Source organism: Cervus elaphus, chromosome 24, assembly GCF_910594005.1.
Source record: "Cervus elaphus chromosome 24, mCerEla1.1, whole genome shotgun sequence".
NCBI classification, from domain to species: domain Eukaryota; kingdom Metazoa; phylum Chordata; class Mammalia; order Artiodactyla; family Cervidae; genus Cervus; species Cervus elaphus.
The window spans coordinates 24827295-24846735 of NC_057838.1; the positions used below are offsets into that span (position 1 = coordinate 24827295).

At 40.9% G+C, this 19441-nt stretch overlaps 2 protein-coding genes across 3 annotated transcripts in view; one reads left to right on the forward strand and one right to left on the reverse strand.

The window, feature by feature from the left end:
- SCN11A (sodium voltage-gated channel alpha subunit 11) overlaps positions 1–9322 on the reverse strand; it is a 139532-nt gene extending 130210 nt beyond the window's left edge. The window contains exons 1-2 of the mRNA XM_043885574.1: positions 8354–9322; positions 7819–8050 (exon numbers count right to left, since the gene is read on the reverse strand). Of these exons, the coding sequence (XP_043741509.1) occupies positions 7819–7934 (116 nt within the window). The 5' untranslated portion in view covers positions 7935–8050; positions 8354–9322. The remainder of the gene's footprint in view (positions 1–7818; positions 8051–8353) is intronic.
- An 888-nt stretch (positions 9323–10210) lies between these two features.
- The window catches only part of WDR48 (WD repeat domain 48), a 45567-nt gene continuing 36336 nt past the window's right edge, over positions 10211–19441 (forward strand). For both annotated transcript variants that reach the window (XM_043885582.1, XM_043885583.1), the window contains exon 1: positions 10211–10279. In XM_043885582.1, the coding sequence (XP_043741517.1) occupies positions 10232–10279 (48 nt within the window). In that variant the 5' untranslated portion in view covers positions 10211–10231. The remainder of the gene's footprint in view (positions 10280–19441) is intronic.

The window sequence follows — 19441 nt, forward strand, 5'->3', positions numbered from 1 at the left end:
GTTCATTAGCTTAGTCTGTCTACTCTTGCGTGTTTGAAATGAAAAAGCTTTCCTAAGGAAGTTCCTTGGGCTTCCCAGGTGGTGCTAGTGATAAGGAATTCAGCTGCCGATGCAAGAGATGCAGGTTGGATCCCTGGGACAGGAAGACCCCCTGGAGTAGGAAGTGGCAACCCGTCCTACTCCTGTATTCTGGCCTGGAAAATTCCGTGGATATGGGAGCTTGGAGGGCTACTGTCCATGAAGCTGCAAAGAGTCAGGCGTGACTGAGCAACCGAGTACACACACACAAGGAACCCCCCAAGTGACCTGAACAGGCAGCCCATGTCGAAAACTGCTACTATAAGCCTTGCTTATTTTTCTGTCTATTCGACTGCCAAGCCCTGAAAGAGGTTTGTTAAGGGCTCTGTTCCCATGGCTATTGTATTTCTATCAGTTTCTCCTTGTATTTTATGCAATGCTTCATTTACATAATTCATTGTTTTATTAGTTGTCTCAGTAAGGTTTATGAACCTTAGGAAAAGTTCCTTTTCCTTGGGAAAAAATGTTCATGGCAAAAGTAAAAGAAAAAAACTCAAGCAGTATAAAAACGTATATACAGTAAAAACTAGACTTCTCTTTCATCTCAGATTCCCAACTTTCAGTCCCTCTCTAGAGTGTCAGGCACAATTATTAATCTCCTCTGTCTCTATCAAGGAATAGTCAATGTATACATGAACACACATATGTATGCTACTGCTAAGTCACTTCAGTCGTGTCCAACTCTGCGCGACCCCATCCCTGGAATTCTCTAGGTAAGAACACTGGAGTGGGTTGCCATTTCCTTCTCCAATGCATAAAAGTGAAAAGTGAAAGTGAAGTCGCTCAGCCATGTCCGACTCTTTGCGACGCCATGGACTGCAGCCCACCAGGCTCCTCCGTCCATGGGATTTTGTATACATGTACACATACCTGGAAGGTAGCTATGCTCACCACTATATCACCAATGCCATACTCAGGTACATATACTTGAATGTCATGTATATGTATATATATATATATATATATATATACACACACACACTCTGAGTCATGGGCTTCCCTGGTGGCTCAGATGGTAAAGAATCCTCCTGCAATGCGAAAGACCTGGGTTCGATGCCTGGGTTGGGAAGATCCCCTGGAGGAAGGCATGGCAACCCATTCCAGTATTCTTGCCTGGAGAATCCCCATGCATGAAGGAACCTGGCAGGTTACAGTCCATGGATTACAAACAGTCGGACATGACTGAACAACGAAGAACACACACACACACACAAAATTGGGACCACAGGATTTTACACTCTGTTAGACTTGCATTTATCACTTAAATCTTATACAGAAAATGGCTTCAGTGGAAAACTATGCACTGTGGTCAACCTTGCAGCATTACTGACTTTGTTTCTATGAGAGTTATTTTACCACTCTGTAAATTATAGATAACTGATAATAAGGCAAAATAACTCCTACCTATAGACACGCAAGTCAATTCTGTCAGGTGCAGGGACAAACCCCCCTACACACACACCTGTTGAAAACCAGTTTATCCCTCATTTGCACATTTCAACCTTCCTTTACTGCATACGAATCTTTGCTTCTTGACTTCTCCTTTGAACCAGTTATGACATCTGCCTAGCCCTCCTCTATACAAAGTCTATCCCTGTCCCTATTTCTTGTTTGCAGGAAAAATGCTTCTGTCTCCAGGCCTTCCCCAAGTTCCAAAAAGCTGGCTCAAGAAGTTAATGATTAGGAAAAGAGAGTCACAGGACTCCTGGTTCCTTCTGAAAGAAATATAGATAACAATATGATCCATATCTTTGAGCTGTTCTGCAAAAACTAAGACCCTCACCCAGGTGAGGCTGGGGACTACATGCTGATCACAAGCACTAGAACACAGACTGGCTGGAACCAGAATGCTGAGATTCCTAAAACATCATCCTGTTACCTTGCCACCAACCAGTCAAAAGAAGTTCCATGAGCTAATCAGGCATCTCACCACCCTCTCCCACAACAGTGTCTTTTAAAACCCTTGCCTGGAAGTCTTTGGGAAGTTCAGGTCTTTTAAACACACCCAGCCCAGTCACCTTGCTTGGGCTTTGCAATAAACCTTTCTCTGCTCCAAAAACCAACTTTTTGGTTTGTTTGACCTCAATATGTGCTAGACACATGAACTTAAGTTCAGACAAGAGTTCCCTCATTTTGAGCAAAATTAAATCTTTAGCACTTGTTAATTTTATGTCTGTATGAGAGTCATGGTTTTCCTTTCTTTCTTTTTTTTTTTTTTTGAGAATTATCCTTTAACAGTGTTTTGCAAATAGGCTGAACATACAACTCTGGAATTTGAGGAAAACCCAACTATATTTTTGTCTCTCATTGTCCAGTGTGTGTAACTGTCTAGATACATCAACTCATTTAATCCGTCCCAGTTATTTGCTTCAACAAGGCTTCAACAAATATCCTTTTACCTGTATTTTTAAGTCAAATGTAATTACACTTGTAGGATGAATTTCTAGAAGAGAAACTGCAAAATCACTCTCCAAAGAGATTAAACCAATTTACCCTCCCACAGAACAGTATATAAAATGATGGGTTTTCCACATTCTCTGAACACAGTACATTATCAAACTTTTAGGTCTTTTCCAGTCTGGTAGGTGAAAAATGTAATCTTACTTAAATATGTATTTCCGTCATTGTGAATGAGATTAAACACATTTTCATACAATGTAAGCCATTGATTTTCTTCTTCTGTAAGATGCCTATCTATGCCCTTTGCTCATTTTTTCCATTGTGTTTTGATATTGTTCATATTAACTTGTAAGCTTGGTATATTAAGAAAATTGGTTCTCTGTCACATGTGTTGCATTGCAGTGCTGGGGCACCATGAAGAGATGGAGCAAAACAAGCATACTACAACTCAGTAGACAGAGAATATAGCTGCTTCTAAAAAGGCTGCAAATCTCATATTTCCTCCAGCCCTCCAGATGTGACGGAGCTGTTACCTTCTCATTCACAACCACTCAGCAATGAAGATCTAATTGAAGTGCAAGAAAAAAGGTGCACTGAAAAGTTACCATGGAAACTGCCCCTCCCACAGCATTTACCATTCAAAGGCTTCTGCAGGCATTCATGTACAACAAATTAGCAAAGAAAGATTTCCAGACTCACAACCCTAGTTTTGAATGCAGTTTAAAGGTGTTTGGAGGCATAAAGAATACCTGTGGTTTCTATAGTGAGATTACCAGGAAAAGAATAGTCTTGGGTTCAGCTTCTATGGACAATAATTTGTTGAGACATTAGAGGGTACTTTGTTTTTGCTGCTATTTTCCCTCCTTCCCCCACCTTCTGCTGATGGTTGCCAGTTCCTAGTGCTTGCTGATCTCAGGAGTGGTTTATAATACCAGGCCTGAAGCTTAATGATTACCTCTTGTCTTGCCTTTAGTGAAAGCCCAAGCTCACTGAAGAGGTAAAGCTGTGAATCCAGGTGGGAAATGGTGTGCAGGGGAAAAATCCATACTGTCTGTAGGGCAGAGAAGGCAAGGAAAGCTGGAAGAAAGGTTCCACAAGGAGTAAAGACCTGTGCGTTCACGCTCGGTCACTTCAGTCATGTCTGACTCTTTGCAACCCTATGGACTGCAGCCCACCAGGCTCCTCTCGTCCATGGGATTCTCCAGGCAAGAGTACTGGAGTGGATTGCTGTGCCCCGCTTCAGGGGATCTTCCCAGCCCAGGGGTCGAACCATGTCTCCTTCATCTCCTGCACTGCGGGTGGCTTATTTACCATTGAGCCACCTGGGAAGCCCTGAAGACCTGTGACCAATGTTGAAAGTATCCCGGTTGGTGAGAGATCCTGGTCAATGATGGCTATGTATCTTAGGTGGGTAGGGCCCTGGGCACTGGAATTTCTAGCTATAACAAAAAACCCTAGTTAGTCCCAATGCAGGAAAAGAACAGAGGCCTGGACACTTCCAAAGGACACTGGGCACTTCAGTTCTAACCATTGTGGCCTGAGGATTGTTGGTGCCTCCCCATATATGACTCCTGGTCATTTGTAAGTGACCTAATGCTGGATTAGGAAGGCAGGAGAGTCTTAACAATGACTGAGGTTGATATTTTTTCTGTCATTTTGGCTGTCTGGGACCTCAGAACTATAAATAATTGAATATGATATATTTCAATAATTGAATATGATATATATCAGAATTTTGGAGTAAGATTCACATCCACTGTACTTTTTTGGACTAGGATTTTAAGAAGCCTTAGCCAGTTTAGTTCCTGTACAAAAATCCCACCACAAAAAAAGCATATTTATGATGTAGTTTTTTTTGTTCACTTAATAAATACATATAACTGGATAAATTTTGCTTTATTTCCTTTTATTCTAACAATAAATTACGGTTTTTTATGGGAGTGAACAGGCTTTCTGAAAATGTACTTTGATTATGACATTTTATCAGTAGGAAATAAGTATCAAGGATTTTAAGGTCTGATTTGTCACATTAAAGCCAGTGAGACTGAAAATCAGGGATGGCCTGGATGGTTCTCTGCTGCCCTCCAGTGGGAAAGCCAGATGAGGTCAAACATTTTTGGAAAGAGACTGGTTTCTATTTCTAATATTGGCATGTAAAAATACAGACAGAAAAAAGAAGAAAAAAACTAAAAGATACTTTTTTCCTAGTGTGTTTAGAAATAAGTTAATGTTGAATAATGAGCTACTTAGTACCATGGCTTCTAAGACTAATTAAAACTGAGGATTTGCTGACAATCTACAATCTAAACTAACCTACAACATTTGACATAAACCTACAACTTCTGACATATTGTAAACATTCTGAGTCTCTATGTTTACTTATATAATATTGTTTCACTTACGCATATTTGTTTAATTATGACATTGTAGTCTATCATGACACCCTATTTCTTTAGGGAAACCTTCTTTTAAAGAAACATTAAACAATTATAAGGAAATAATGACACTTCTCACTTTCTCCATGAATCTGGTTGATATAATGACAGGCTTACATTAAAAAGTTTATTAGGTACTGCTGCATTAACTGCATGAGGGCTGAAGTTCTATTCTTTTTAAAATTCATCTTTAAAATATCCACATTAATGCAATAAGCACTAGCAGACAATAGTAGCTGCAAACCAAGGCACTCATGATCATGTGTCTTTAAACAAGTTTTCAAAACACATTAATTTCTCTAAAACAAAACAAAAAACAAGAAAACATTCATGTCTATCTCCTGATGATGGTAAGAAGTCTGGGATATGGTTTAAAGACATACCTGGTCACCTTCACTTCCTCCAGTAAATGGACCATGGAGCCAGAAAACATGCATTTAAGCATGTGGACAAATCTGTAAAAAGGCTATATCATTTCATGAATCTTTTCCCAGGCTGTTGAAAATAAGAAAGTAGATAAGAACGAAAGATTATAGTTCAAGCTTGTTTGAAAATTTTAAAAAGTAATAGAGCCTACATTACATAAAAATCTATCCTAGGAAATTACAACAATTTGGTAATGTTATTATAACACTTTGGCATAGTTTCCTGAGCAAGGTGATGATTAAAAGTAATACCTAAAGTGTACTGAGTATTTCCTACCTACCAGGTACTGTGTGAAGATTATTTCATAAGAACTATATGAAATAGTACTGTTGTTATTCCACTTAACAGATTTTTAAAAAACTGAAGATGTAAGAAGTTAATTAACTTGCTTAAGTAACTTGACAGAGGGAAGGGTCAACCTCCAAAGCAAGATTTAACAAGTGTGGTTTCTTTGGAAATAGAAGCTTTCTAGAACTCTTTTACTTTTTATTAATGGATTGTACTTTTATTTAATATTAAAGTAGTTTTTTTTCAGGATGTTAAAGTTTTCATGTTGTCTAGTAGTTTAAACAGAGATCTCAAAATCTAAGAACAATAATAGTAGGTGTCAAGGCTTCTTACATTTTGTATAAAGGTGCCAATCTTCCTATGTAGAAAATTCTGAGATTGATAAGGGAATTCTGCCAGGATAAGCCTCCTGGCAGTTACACAACAGAAGACAAAGAAGTAAATGGAGAGTGATAAAGCTTATGGTGAATATATCTTTGTAAAGTTGTGAAAGTTCTGTGACACTTCCCCTGCTCATGGAGAAGGGAGAGTATACTAGTTATCTATTGCTGCATAACAAATTATCCCACAACAAATATTTATTATCTCACAGGGTTTCTGTAGTGGGAAGAATTTGGGAGTTTAGCTGAATAGTGCTGGCTCAGAAATTCTCATCAAGTTGCAGTCAAGATGTCATCTGATTAAACAAGCTGAGTTCCCATGCACACACGCTTGCTACAAGATGTCTAGAAAAACTGAGTAACTGTCTTTCTCACTTTCTGTAAGCAGTGCTCACTACCACCAAGACACACAGTGGGGAATTCCTCAGACACAGAACGAAAACTCAAATGATGGACAGCAAAAAATAAAGCCACAAAACTATCAAATGTAAAGTCATCACTTTGCCTGCTCTACACCAAATAACCATTGCTTTCAATGATTATACTTCAAAAAAGGTTGCTATTTAAAATACTGCAACTATTCTTAACACAGTCAAGGATGCACTCACTCTGTCACTCATCAAAAGAGTCAGCCCAATGTTTCATCAGTTACCACATCCATTTCTAAGTCTAGAATCTCTAGTTGCTATCTATTCCTCTACGATATACTAAATAATGAAGTTTACCAACAATATCACACCTCATATACAATAATGAAGTAAAAAGGGTAAAGAAAGAAAAGTTAAAACACACAAAAGTATACATCAAGGACTTCCCCTGTAGTCCAAAGGTTAAGACTCTACCTTCCAATGCAGGGAACAAGGATTCCATCCCTGGTCAGGGGACTAAGATCCTACCTGAACCAGAATGCAGCTAAAAATAAAATTTTTAAAAAATATACAGCATACACCAAGAAAGGAAAGGAAAGACAACTGCTCTCGTTTCTTCCCCTGACTATGAGAACTTCACTTCTCTTTATGACTTTCTTTTTCCACTAGCCATTCTATTTTTCCTTTACCTTCAACCAATACCTTCATTTCTAAGAGATTGGAGTCTCTGATGGACCTATCTGTTTTATACCAGCAAACCTATTTTTGCTTCATGACCAAGATTAATTACTGGCACCAAAACCCTAAACTTGTTCTTCTCCTTCTCTTGCCTATTCAGTGACACAAGACATGCAAAATGACTAGGTGGCTGTCCCAGCTCCAAATCAGTGGAACCATTGTTCAGTCTTGTTGGAAGAATTCCTTTCTTTGGTTAAAAAAAAACAAAACAAAACACCTCTAAACCAACAAAGCTCAGACTCTCAGAGAATGGCAGTTAAAAAAAAATTGTAAATGGGGTCCATTAGGTATAACATCACTTTGTTCCCAAACCCACTAATTTTGGCTTTGGAAATGTAGTGGTTTTAAAACATACCCACAGATTCCTTGACATTTCTTCCATTTGAAAAAGGAGTCTCCAAGGAGTTCAAATCAGTGCTCATGACACCCTAGAGGAGTAGGCTGGGGTAGGAGGTGGGAGAGAGGTTCAGGAGAGAGGGGACATATTTATACCTATGGCTGATTCATGTTCATGTGTGGCAAAAACAAACATAATATTGTAAAACAATTATCCTTCGATTAAAAACAAATGAATTAAAATTTTTTTAACTTTTTAGATATAAACAGCCTTAGCAATTAAGTTCTATGAACCAAATGTGCTTTGAAGTCACTATAGTGGAATCATGACTTCCATTGTTAGTTTAGAAAAGGCATTACAGTTCCTACCTGGATTTCTCTCTCTCTTGGGATGCTTGCCCTTGGAATCCAGCTACTATGTTGTGAGAAATCAAACAGCACTGTGGAAAGGCCGTGAGTAGGTGTTCTGGCCACAGACTCAGCATCAGTCACCAGACATGTAAAGGAGTGGGCCTTTAGATGATTCCAGCTCCCAACTTATTGCTGCCCCAATTGGCATCAAGTGGAAAATGAAACACAGATAAGCTGTCTTCACTGAGCTCTAAAAAAGTTACAAATCACAAATCTGTAAGCAAAGTAAATTTGAATATGTTTTAAACAATTAAGTTTTAGGGTAGTTATACAGAAATAGGTAACAAGAAAAAAGAGTGCCAAATATTGGACACTAGTTCAAAGCATACATTTCATCCTATAACACAGCATCAAAAAGGGTTGTTTCCCAGAAAGCACCATAACTAGGTCTTCAGTAAGACAAGCATATTTAAGCTTAAAGTAAGTGTATTTCAGAAAGGACAAACAAGTATTGCTTCCTCAATGGTGGGGAGGGCCAATGAAATCTACTTGCCTCCAAGTGGTTGACTGGTCTTCCTGGAGCATGAGGTCTATCACCACCTCAGGACTGTATCTGCTGCTAGCAAACTGAACCCTCAGCAGTGGCTTGGTGATCCTATGCACAGCTCTAACCTTGTCATCACTGCCATTTCATTCATGAGTCCACTGAACAACCACTGAGCCTGGAAAAGGAGGCTAAGTTTCATCCACAAAGTGGTTCATTTCATCCAGATGATTCTTGACATTCATTCTGCAAAGTCTGTCACCATATTCCATCCCAAGTCTTCCTTGTCATCAGTTCTCCAATCATGCTCTTTTCATGTCCTTGACCAACTAACTGGCCAAATAATTAGCCTTGTACGATGAATTATTACCAAAGACTTACAGTGAGTGTCAGGAGAATTCCCTCAGGTCAAATGTTCAGTCAGAAAGGTCTAACTGTCCCAGAATAAGAGATGGTTTATACCAGATACTAGTGTGAGGCCCAGTTCCTTCAGGATTTGGAACTTCGTTGTTGCTGGGAACAATTTTAAATAGTGTATTTCTTTGCCTTCTTATGACAATTTCTCTTTTTTTTCAGCCTCACGGCTTGCAGAATCTTAGTTCCCCACCAGGGATCAAACCTGGGCCTCAGCAGTGAAAGTCCTGAGTCCCAGCCACTGGACCAGGTTGAGGCCTACCTGCCCCAAGGCCACAGAAGCAGAGCCCAGAACTAAGGTCACCGCAGAAGCTGACCGAGCCCCTTTGTAACTACTGCCAAAAGCTCCTGATAATCACTAACAAGCCTCCTGACTCCCAATTAAGCAAAGATGCCCACTCGAGTAAATACCCTATAGGGCCCCAACCAATCACCTAATAACTCCAACCATCCAGCAGGACTTTTGTCTTGAGACTATAAACATTGGCTGCTAAGTCACTTCAGTTGTGTCTGACTCTGTGCGATCCCGTAGACGGCAGCCCACCAGACTCTCCCTTCCCTGGGATTCTCCAGACAAGAATACTGGAGTGGGTCGCTATCTCCTTCTCCAATGCATGAAAGTGAAAAGTGAAAGGGAGGTCACTCAGTTGTGTCCGACTCTTAGTGACCCCATGGACTGCAGCCTACCAGGCTCCTCCATCCATGGGGTTTTCCAGGCAAGAGTACTGGAGTGGGGTGCCATTTCCTTCTCCATAAAAATTGTCTATTAACCCACAAAAACTGCCAGCTTTCCCTGGTCTGTCAGGAGGTCACCCCCTCTGCACTCACAGTGCCTATGTTATCTCTGCTCTTTGTTCTTAACAAACTCACTCTCTTACTGAAATGCTCTGTGTCTGGAAATTCTTTCCCAACCAGTGCTCAGACTGCCTCAACAGACCACCAGGGAATTCCCTCTCTCTTATTTAATCAGATACTTGGCGCCTCCTGAAGATGGGGCGAACTTCTTTGGCCAAACCTTCTACTTCACCTCCTTCCAGGGCAGTTTATAATTCTCCGCCCTTTAAGGTACTTCATGGTAAATATATCGGATCCCCTAGCTGCCAACAAACGTTTGAAAGGGGTAGAGGTGCCATCAAAGGCCCCATTCCCAGCATTAATTCTGTCAGCATTTTTCTTCTACTTGGGCCTGAGGAGACACTGGAGAACAGTGCGAGCCAGGGTGCAGGCCCACATAGAGCTAGTTTCGGACAGCTTCCTCGGCTCACAAAATGGCTCTCTCTCCGGCAGCATTATATGCACGCAACGGTTTTTACGTGTTTCTCTCATACCACAGGGCCACCACTGGGACACCAGCCTCAGCTTCAAGAAGCCCTCGAGGTGAACACCACCAGGCCTTGGCCGAACGGGAAGAGGCGGGACATCCGCCCGGTCCTGGCCACTTCCGGAAGTGACGTAGGACTGTCAACATGCAAGATGGCGGCCCATCACCGGCAGAACACGGCAGGGCGGAGGAAAGTGCAGGTAGGAAAGACCAGCTCCTTGACCTTCCGGGCGTGGCTGGCAGCCCCGGCCCCACATCCAGCAAACAGATACTCGGGCCGCGGTCGCCCAGGGTAGCGGCTTGGGGCAAGCAGGACGGGGCGCGCCTGGCGGCGAGGGGTGGGGCCGCGGCGCTAACCGCTTGAAGAAGGGGCGGGGGGCGGCCGGCTGGACCCGCGGAGGCCCAGTCCCGGGACCCTTGGACGCGCAGGTGGGAGCTCGGGGTTGCAGGTCATCCGCTGTCTCGTAGGCTAGTGCTTTGCGGTGTCGGGCTGGGCTTGTTCCCCGCCCACCTGCCTCCCCCTTCCCTGGTCCGTCTCCCAAGCCCTGTGCCCAGCGGCGTCGGGGCGCAGGCCTGCGGACTGTTGCCCGCCCGGCGGACAGCTGAGTGAGTGGGCCCGTGCGGGGGCGTGGCGTGGCTGCTGAGCCCTGCCGGGTTTTTGAGGAGGTTCTGCACTTGGGAACCCCCCGTCGCCTTTTGTGCGTGAGCCTTCTCCCCCGCGAGGTGGAAACGACGTGGGAGTGTGCCGGTGTTCGTGGGAGAATTGTAATTTTCATTGTTTTGGAATTTAATATTTTCACCGTTTCTTCATCTTCAGTGTGCATCCTTGAATTTTTCTGTCTCTCTAATGTATAGTATTATTCAGAAGTAAAGAGTTCCTAAGCCTCCGGTGTGTGCTTTATGTCTTCATGAATACAGTTTTGTTTTGGGTACGTTTGAGTTATTGCTACCTATTGTTTTCAACGATCTGAGGAGTAAAAGCCTTATTACAGGTGTTTACCTGCAGTTCAGTTCAGCTCAGTCGTGTCAGACTCTTTGCGACCCCATGAACCGCGGCACGCCAGGCCTCCCAGTCCATCACCAACTCCCGGAGTCTACCCAAACCCGTGTCCATTGAGTCGGTGATGCCTCAACCATCTCTTTCTCTGTCGTCCCCTTCTCCTGCCCTCAATCTTTCCCAGCATCAGGGTCTTTTCAAATGAGTCAGCTCTTCGCATCAGGTGGCCAAAGTACTGGAGTTTCAGCTTCAAAATCAGTATTACTAATTACCTGCAGTATGTTGTCTGTAATGGGGATAGTACGGTGCACTTACTCGTTAAACATTTACTGAGCCTTAGTTTGGACCCCAAAATGTGTAAAGAATTGAAAGAGTGCAGGAATAAGTAGCACCCAAGCTTTCTTTATAAAACGCAGCTGTATATGTAGTGCTACATATAAGTCAGTGACTATTTGGTAATCTGGACAAGGGATTCCTTCATTGAGGTAACCCCAGGCTGTTGGCCATAAAATCTTCTGACCAGTTCACTTCTTTTTTTTATTGATCTCATTGATCAGTATGGTGTCCTCAGCTCTGATTAGATGTTTGTTGAATTGAGTGACATTAACAAGAATCTAAAATAGCATACCCTGTTAAGTGATTTTTAAGTGCATAGGGCAGGTGGTGAGAATGTATGTTCCTGACTAAAACTTAAGTGTAACTTAATTGTTTTCTAGTGTTTAGAAAACTCCCCTTACTGCCCTAAGGTAGGGCAGTGCTACCCTACATTCCTTAGGGTATTAAGGAGAGTTAATCAGGTGTCTTAGTTTCTTGAATTTAGACTTAAAAGGCAATAGAAAAGTACAGGATGGGGGAATATAAGTCAGCTGCAGCATGTGTGGAAAAACTGAGTGTTTTAATAAGCTGAATATGAGCCATTGTATGCACAATGAGGGAGAAGGATAAATTCACTCTTCACCAATCAGAGTGCAAAACTGGAACTTGGGAATCAGTACTTAGCACTTTGTTCTTAATAGGTATAGCAGTCAGATTGGTGAAGTGACTTGAAATTGATTCCTAGGAAGAGCATTCAAAAGAACTTTCTACTATCAGTTGGCTGCAGAGAAAATTCAGTGAGTCTTGTTTAAGTCTTTCAGAATTTGTCCCTAAGGTATAGAACCAATATGAGAAGGCACAGAGAAGGATTTTTATATCAATACAAGGATGAACTTTCATTCATGAAAGTGTTTTTTAAACTAGTGCATGTTCATTGCACAACAAAACAAAAACCACAAACAGTATAAAAGTATAAATGATTATTGTGCTCCACTCTTCACAGAAAACTGTTTTGGAGAGTGTGAGATATAATCCCGACCCAGGGTTTTTCACTCTGAGTGCTATTGACCTCCTGGGCCAGATAATTCTTGATTGTGGGAGGGCTGTTGTTTTGCATCATCCTGCCTTCCCACTAGACACTGGCACCTTCCCAGTTGTGACAACCAAAACTGACTCTAGACATGTTCAAATGTCCTCTGGAAGACAGAGTTGTTGTTGGTAGAAAATTAGTGTTCCATGCTTCTTCATGTATGTGTACTCAACTTAGGTGATTTCTTTTTCACTCTAAAATGGAGTCATGGTATTCACTGGTTTGTCTTTTGCTGTTTGTTCGAAATTTTAAATATGCATTCCCTTTGATCCAGCAGTTCCTTGTCTGAAAAATTGTTTTATCAAAGTACATATGCATCTATCTTTTGTCATGTGAGGATGTTTATTATAGGAATGCTGTCATTGTGAAAAACAAAAATCAAAATGTCTATCAGTAGTCAGTTGGCAGATAAGTTAGGTACTTTTGTATAGTAGATTACTTTGCAGTTGAAAAGATAAGCTAGATTTATATTAAAGAAAAGATGTCCAGAGGTCAGAATAGGAAATCAACATAGCATGGTCCCATTTCCACACAGGAAATAATGCATTTTCAAAGTCTGCAAGGATATTAACAGTGATTATCTCTGGGGTATTAGATTGTGTGATTATTGGTAAGGCAGGAAACAAGATACCTTTTACCTTAAAATATGTGAACCTTTTTATTTTTTTAACATTTTTATGATATTCTTTGGTCTTACAAATTTTAAAAAATCTTTCCATCTTGGAAAAAATATATATGGCTACAGAAATATTTTTTGCCTCTTGGCTCTCTTTCTTGTACCAAGAGGCAATAGCCCCAAGCTCCATTATCAAATAGTAGGCCAGAAAGAACCATTGAGACTTATAATACTGATAAATAACCAATGGAGAAGGGTCCAAACATACTGCTTATTAATTATAGACATAATGAAGAATGAGCACAAGTCCTACTATCTTCAACTTGAGGAAGCTGGACGTGAGTATGAGGGGAAGGGGTGGATTTGTGATTATCTGAAACATGAGCAGACAAATGTGTGAATTTAGATATATGATGGAGCTTCGGTAATCAATGTCAAAGCAAATCTTTTCAGTCCCTGGCGTTCCCTTTAATGTTATGATTTTCCAGCAGCATGGGTCTGTTGATTGGTTCTCTCTCTCCATCTTCCCTTGTGGCTCTTTCCTTATTTGCTTCAGAACTCTTGCCATGAGGTTCAACAAAAGTCACCAGTGTTCCTGGTAGAGGAGCAGTAACCATGCCCTAGTACTCATTGTTGGTTCAAGAATATAAATACTTGGTCTTTCATAACCAGAGGATTTTTTTTTTTTTTTTTTTTGGTTGGAAATGAGCCCCAATCCAACATAACCAGGTTCACATAATAAACTTATGTGTTGACTTATGTAAATGATAACTCAAGAGGTGGTGCTAGTTTCATGGAAATCTTGAACCAGTAGGCTTTCTGTGACTCTACCCTAAGAAGTGATGTAAAATCAGCTTTAACCTTAGGCTGCCTACAAGTTGGGGTTTCCCAGGTGGCTGAGTGGTAGAGAATCCACATGCCAATGCAGAAGACGTGGGTTCGATCCCTGGGTTGGAAAGATTCCCTGGAGGAGAAAATGGCAACCTACTCCTGTATTCTTGCCTGGAAAATCCCATGGACAGAGGAGCCTGGTGACCTCCGTGGAGTCCCAAAGAGCCGGCACGACTGAGCACTGAGGCATACCTACTCATTGTCCTTACTGCTTCCAAACTCCTAGATCTAGGCCTTCCCTTTTGGTGGCATGGTGGCCTCTCCTGTCCTGGACTTCATGTCCTTTCACCATCCTATCCATGGAACAGAAAGTCTCTTAAATACTCCCTGCACAGTTTCTCCTAAGATATGCTTGCCTTGAGGAAAATATTGAAAAGAAGTGGGGGATAGAGAGGCAACCAACAAATGTCTTTTCTACCAATACTAACCCCCTTTCCCTGTCAAATATTTAGTTATGCTAGACCTAGTAAGAGCGCAGCATTATCTTTACACCTGATTCTGAGCCCCAGTTCTGGGTTGTTGAATTTTCGAGACTTTCTTAAGGTTGTAGAATGATGGCAAATCCTAGTTTCTCAAGGAAAGACCCTTATAAGCTAGCCACATGTCCAAGGTGAGTTACTTTTTATATAGGATAGGTAATAAAAGTTTCAGTGCCTGTATGACATCCAGTAAAACAGGGGTCGGTAAACTTTTTCTGTAAAAAGGTAGATATTAATATTTTAGGCTTTGTAGGCCTAAAATATGCAGGTGTCATAACCACTCAACTCTGCCATTATAACATGAAAACAGCAATAGAGCACTACCCAAGGGAGTAGGTATGGCTATGTTCCAAGAAAACTTTGTTTACAAAACAGGCTTTGACCTGGATTTGGCCCTTAGGAGGTTTTTTTGCTAACCTCTGTAGGAGCTTTTTACTAACTCATGACTAGAAGTTAGGCTAGAAAGTGTCCTATTTTTATTTGCAAGACTGATTTTTAGAATACTTTTAAAAATCAACACTCTTGAAACATAGATAGAAGCAGAAAGTCATGGTCCACAAGATTGAACAGGAAAACCACATGTAAGAATTATTCGTATTTGGCCGATTTTTTGGGCAGATTTAGCCTGAGAGCTGGAAGTAGCCTTAAGCAAAAGAGCTGTGTGGTTCCATTTATAAGGTGTTGTAGAACAGGCAAAACTAATCTCTGGTGAAAAAAGTCAGTTCTAGATTGTCTGGGAGTTGGGTGTCGGGGTTGAGAAGAGGATGAGGGAACTTTCTAGGGTGGTGATGTGTATATCTTGGTAGGGTTTTGTACTACACAGGTGTATTAATTTGTCAGAAGTATTTTTGTATATTTAAGGTTTGTACGTTTCACTGCATGTAACTTTTACCTTCAAAAAAGGAGCCATAAATGAATAATGAACTCTGGTCGATGATATACATGCTGAAGTATTTAGGAAGAATTGTTATTGATGATGTGCAACTTAATATGAAAGCTATCGAAAAATAACGTGTCAAATGGATGGCTGGGTACAAGATAAAACAAATATAGAATATGTTAATTGTAAAATATGTTCATGTTGGTATATCGATGTTTGCTATGTAATTCCTTCAACTTTTATATGTGCTCTAAATTTTTCATAATATTATGTTGAGGGGAAAATAATCTTTGAATGTCAAAAATGGTTAGATAGTGAAAAGCAGCAGAGGAGGGAATGTGAAATTTTGTTTGTGGTGGTCAGAGAAGGCCTTACTGAGAAGCTAACTTTTGTGTAAGTATCTGAAGGAAATGAGATTTGCCACCTGGGAGAAGAGCATTCCAGTGAGAATATCAAATGCATAGGTCCTAAGGTAGGAAAGTAGCTGGCCTATTTGCAGAATAATAAAGTTGCCATTGTGGCTGCCATGGAGTGAAAGAGAAGAAGAGGAGCTAGAGCTGAAATCAGAGAGGTAACTTCTGGCCTGGTCATGTAGAGAACTGCGGGCCATAGTTGGGGCTTTGACTTACTTTTAGGTGAGACAACAAGCATTTGGTGGATTTACTAACTAACTAACTTAGGTGAGGTAGGAAGCATTTGGTGGATTTATAGCAGAAGAAGTGTGTTTTCTTAGGATCATCTGACTGCCAGTGAACAAGGGCAGAGCACAGAAATCAGTAACTATTTAAGCTATCCAGGTGCTATGTGATGGTGGCTCCACCCAAGATGATGATAAGTGGTTGAATTCTGGATGACAAGACTTGCTGGCAGGATGTGAGATGAGAGAAGTTTAAGGCTGCCACTAAAGTTTTGTGCCTAAGCAGCTGGAAGAACGGAGTTGCCATAACTTCATCAGTGAGGAAGACACAGGAAAAGCTTCTTTGGAGAGGACTGTAAGGAGCTCAATTGGAAACATGCAGTGATTAAAGGTGTCTGTTAGAGAGGCAAGTAGAAATGAGTTAATGACACCTTGGGAAAGCCTGGGGAATAGCCCAGAGTGTCCTCTTTGCGAGCCTGCAATGCTTTTAGGTCTGCTTTCTTTTCTTAAAAATATTGTGATTTAGTACTCATTCTGTAATATGTCCACATTTATTTTTATACAAAAAATTGTTTAGTTACTATAATAACAGAATCCCCCTCCCCCCAAAATGCCCATGCTCTAATCCCTGGAATTTGGGAATATGTTATGGTTGCATGATAAAAAGGATCTTACAAATGTAATTAAGGTTACAGACCTTAAAATAGGAGGATTATCCTGGATTATCCCAGTGGGCCCAATCTAATCATGTGAACCTTTAAAAAGCAGAGAACTTGCTTTGCTGGAGGCAGAAATCAGAGAGAGATGAGGTGTGAGAGGGCCCTTCTGTTGCAGGAGAGGGCACATAAAAAGCATGAGAAGGGTTACAGGCAGCCTCCAGGAGCAAGTGTGGATCTCTGGCTAAAAGCCAGCAAGGAAACAGGGCCCTCCAGCCCACATCTCCAGGGAGCTGAATTCAGCCACTGAATGAGCTTGGAAGCAGGCTTTCCTAGTGTAACCTACCTGGAGATTGCTGCTGTGGGAATACCCTGTTGTTTTTCTCCCTGTCAGAGTCCCTTTAATTCTCTCTTCCAAATACATACTTCCTACTGAAGGGCTGGCCTCTCATCCCTTACGGAGTTCCTATATCTCATTCCTTTTTTTTTTTTTTTAAGTCAGTCAAGTCAAATATGAGTGCTCATCTTCTCTGCCTTTGCCTGTACTCCTGACTTTGCCTAAATGAAGTTTTTCTGGGACTTCACTCACTCATTTATTGCTTCTGTCTCCAGAATTTTCTACTTTTCTTTTTCTTTTACATCCATCTCTTCTGCCTGCAAAGCTTGCCTATATCTTGAGAAGAAAAAGCCTCACTTAACTTGCTGGAGCATTCTTTCTCTCACTAGAATGTTCTTTCCCCACTAGAATGGAAGCTTCAGGAGGGCTTCTGTGCTCGGTGCTATATCCTCAGCTACTCTATCCTAACTACTCTATCCTTTAGAATAGAGCCTGGCAGCTGATGGAGGCTTAAATCAGTATTTGTTGGAAGACTTGAATCCTGTTTTTCTTCTGTCTACAGCCAATGTTTTTTTGTCTTTAACAACAAGTTTTACATATCATTGTTTGTAATTCTTTCTTTAATGACTACATGGAATGGATGGACCATAATTGATCTAGTCATTTTCTTACTGAAGATACTGTTCCTATTTTGTCTATCGGACTAAAATTTACTAAAAAAAATTAATAGCAAAGTTATAAAATAGTAAAGGAAATCTTACAAAAGTAAGTAAAAAGATAAACAGTCAGTTTCAAAGTTCAAACATCTGACTGATGAAGTTTAAGAAGGAGCAAAGTAAACAGAGATAGTTACTGATAAATTTATATAAGAAGATTTCCTAGAGCTGAAAGTGTCTAAATTGAAAGGGTTTTCAAAGTGCATAGCAAAATTAATGATAAAAGGACCACAGATGATCATGATTTAAAAAAAAAAAAAACATACACACACCAAAATAATACCCCACCAAGTAAAAGAAGAAGATCCTAAAATCTTGGAGTGTTGAGGTTGTGGTGCCGGAGAGAATGAAAATGAGGTCACCTTAAAGTTAAATGAAACAGCGGCTTTGAACTCTGGCAGCACTGGATGCTAGAGGAGGTTAGAGTAGCTTCAGCTTCTCTTCAGCTTCAGCAGCTGACTTTTTCCTACATGGATTTCTTTCTCCTGCCAAAGCAAGTATAAAAGTGAGGACCTTTTCAGGCATTCAACAGCTAAGTCGCCTCCCATGTACCTTTTTCTGTGTAATTTTCTTAAGGTCCTGGGGATGTACTTCTGGGAAAGTGACAAGGAGAGGAGACACTGGAATGCAGGAACCAGTGGCTCTAACTCAGAAGAGCAGTTAAGGGAGGCACTGGAGGTGACAGCTGAATCCGCAGCCAGAGAGGGCAGCCGGGCCAGGCTGAAGCGAGAAGGTGGGGCGGGGGTGCGGACGCCTCCTGGGAAAGAGGGTGGCCGAGCTGGGTTCTTGCTGGGCTGTCATATGGTGCAGCAGTTAAAGATAATTGAAATTAAAGTAGTGGGAACCGTTGAAGGAAAGGAGGAACTCTTAGGGAAAATGAAAAACTCTCTGAGGAGGGAAATGTATTTATAATACACTACTTGGCTAGTCAATAGACAGCAGTTACATACAGTCCAACAGTGTCACACTGATTATTTATTCAGCTCAAAATAGTGGTAGATCTATCTATATTGCAAGAGTAGAAAGGAGAGAAGTATTGGGGGAAGTTCCAGAGCTACATCCTAATCTACCATAGCTTGAGTAAATAGGCAATGTCTAAAATGGGTGTCAGAAAGTTGTAGGATAAGCAGTCTGGCAGTAGCTGTCTAACAGAAACAACCAAGAGTTGAAATTAATTACCTCTGAGTATTAAGACTGGGTGTGGGGAGTCTTACCCAAACAACAGGGAGACAGTTTTTCATTATTGCCTTTCAGTACTATTTGATTTTCTGAATACAGGCAAGAATTAGTTGGATAAGAACTGTTATAAATTCAAAAAACTAAGTAATATATGCCTGTTATAAAACATATTGAATTAAAAAGGCATGAGTGAATGACAGTCACAGTAGTTCCATCGCTCAGAAGTAACTACTGGTAGTTTTATATATGTATAGCCTTCTAAACTTGTGTGTTTATTTATAAACATATATTGAATATTCTGCAACAGTTTTATAGTAGTGATTATTGTACATTAACGTGTTGGGCCATGCATGTGTCACTTAAATACATCATGGTTTTCTTCGTGTGTCAGTCAGTCTAGAGTTGCACCACTGTTTTTAATGATTAAAGGGTGCTCACTTTTATAGATGTGTGTGCCAGAATTTATCCAACGAGGATACTTCTAGTTCTTCACAGGTTTTGATCACACATCTTTAATAGATGCCCTTAAAGAGGTTGGCCCAGACCTGTTGCTAAGAGTTCCTTTCCAT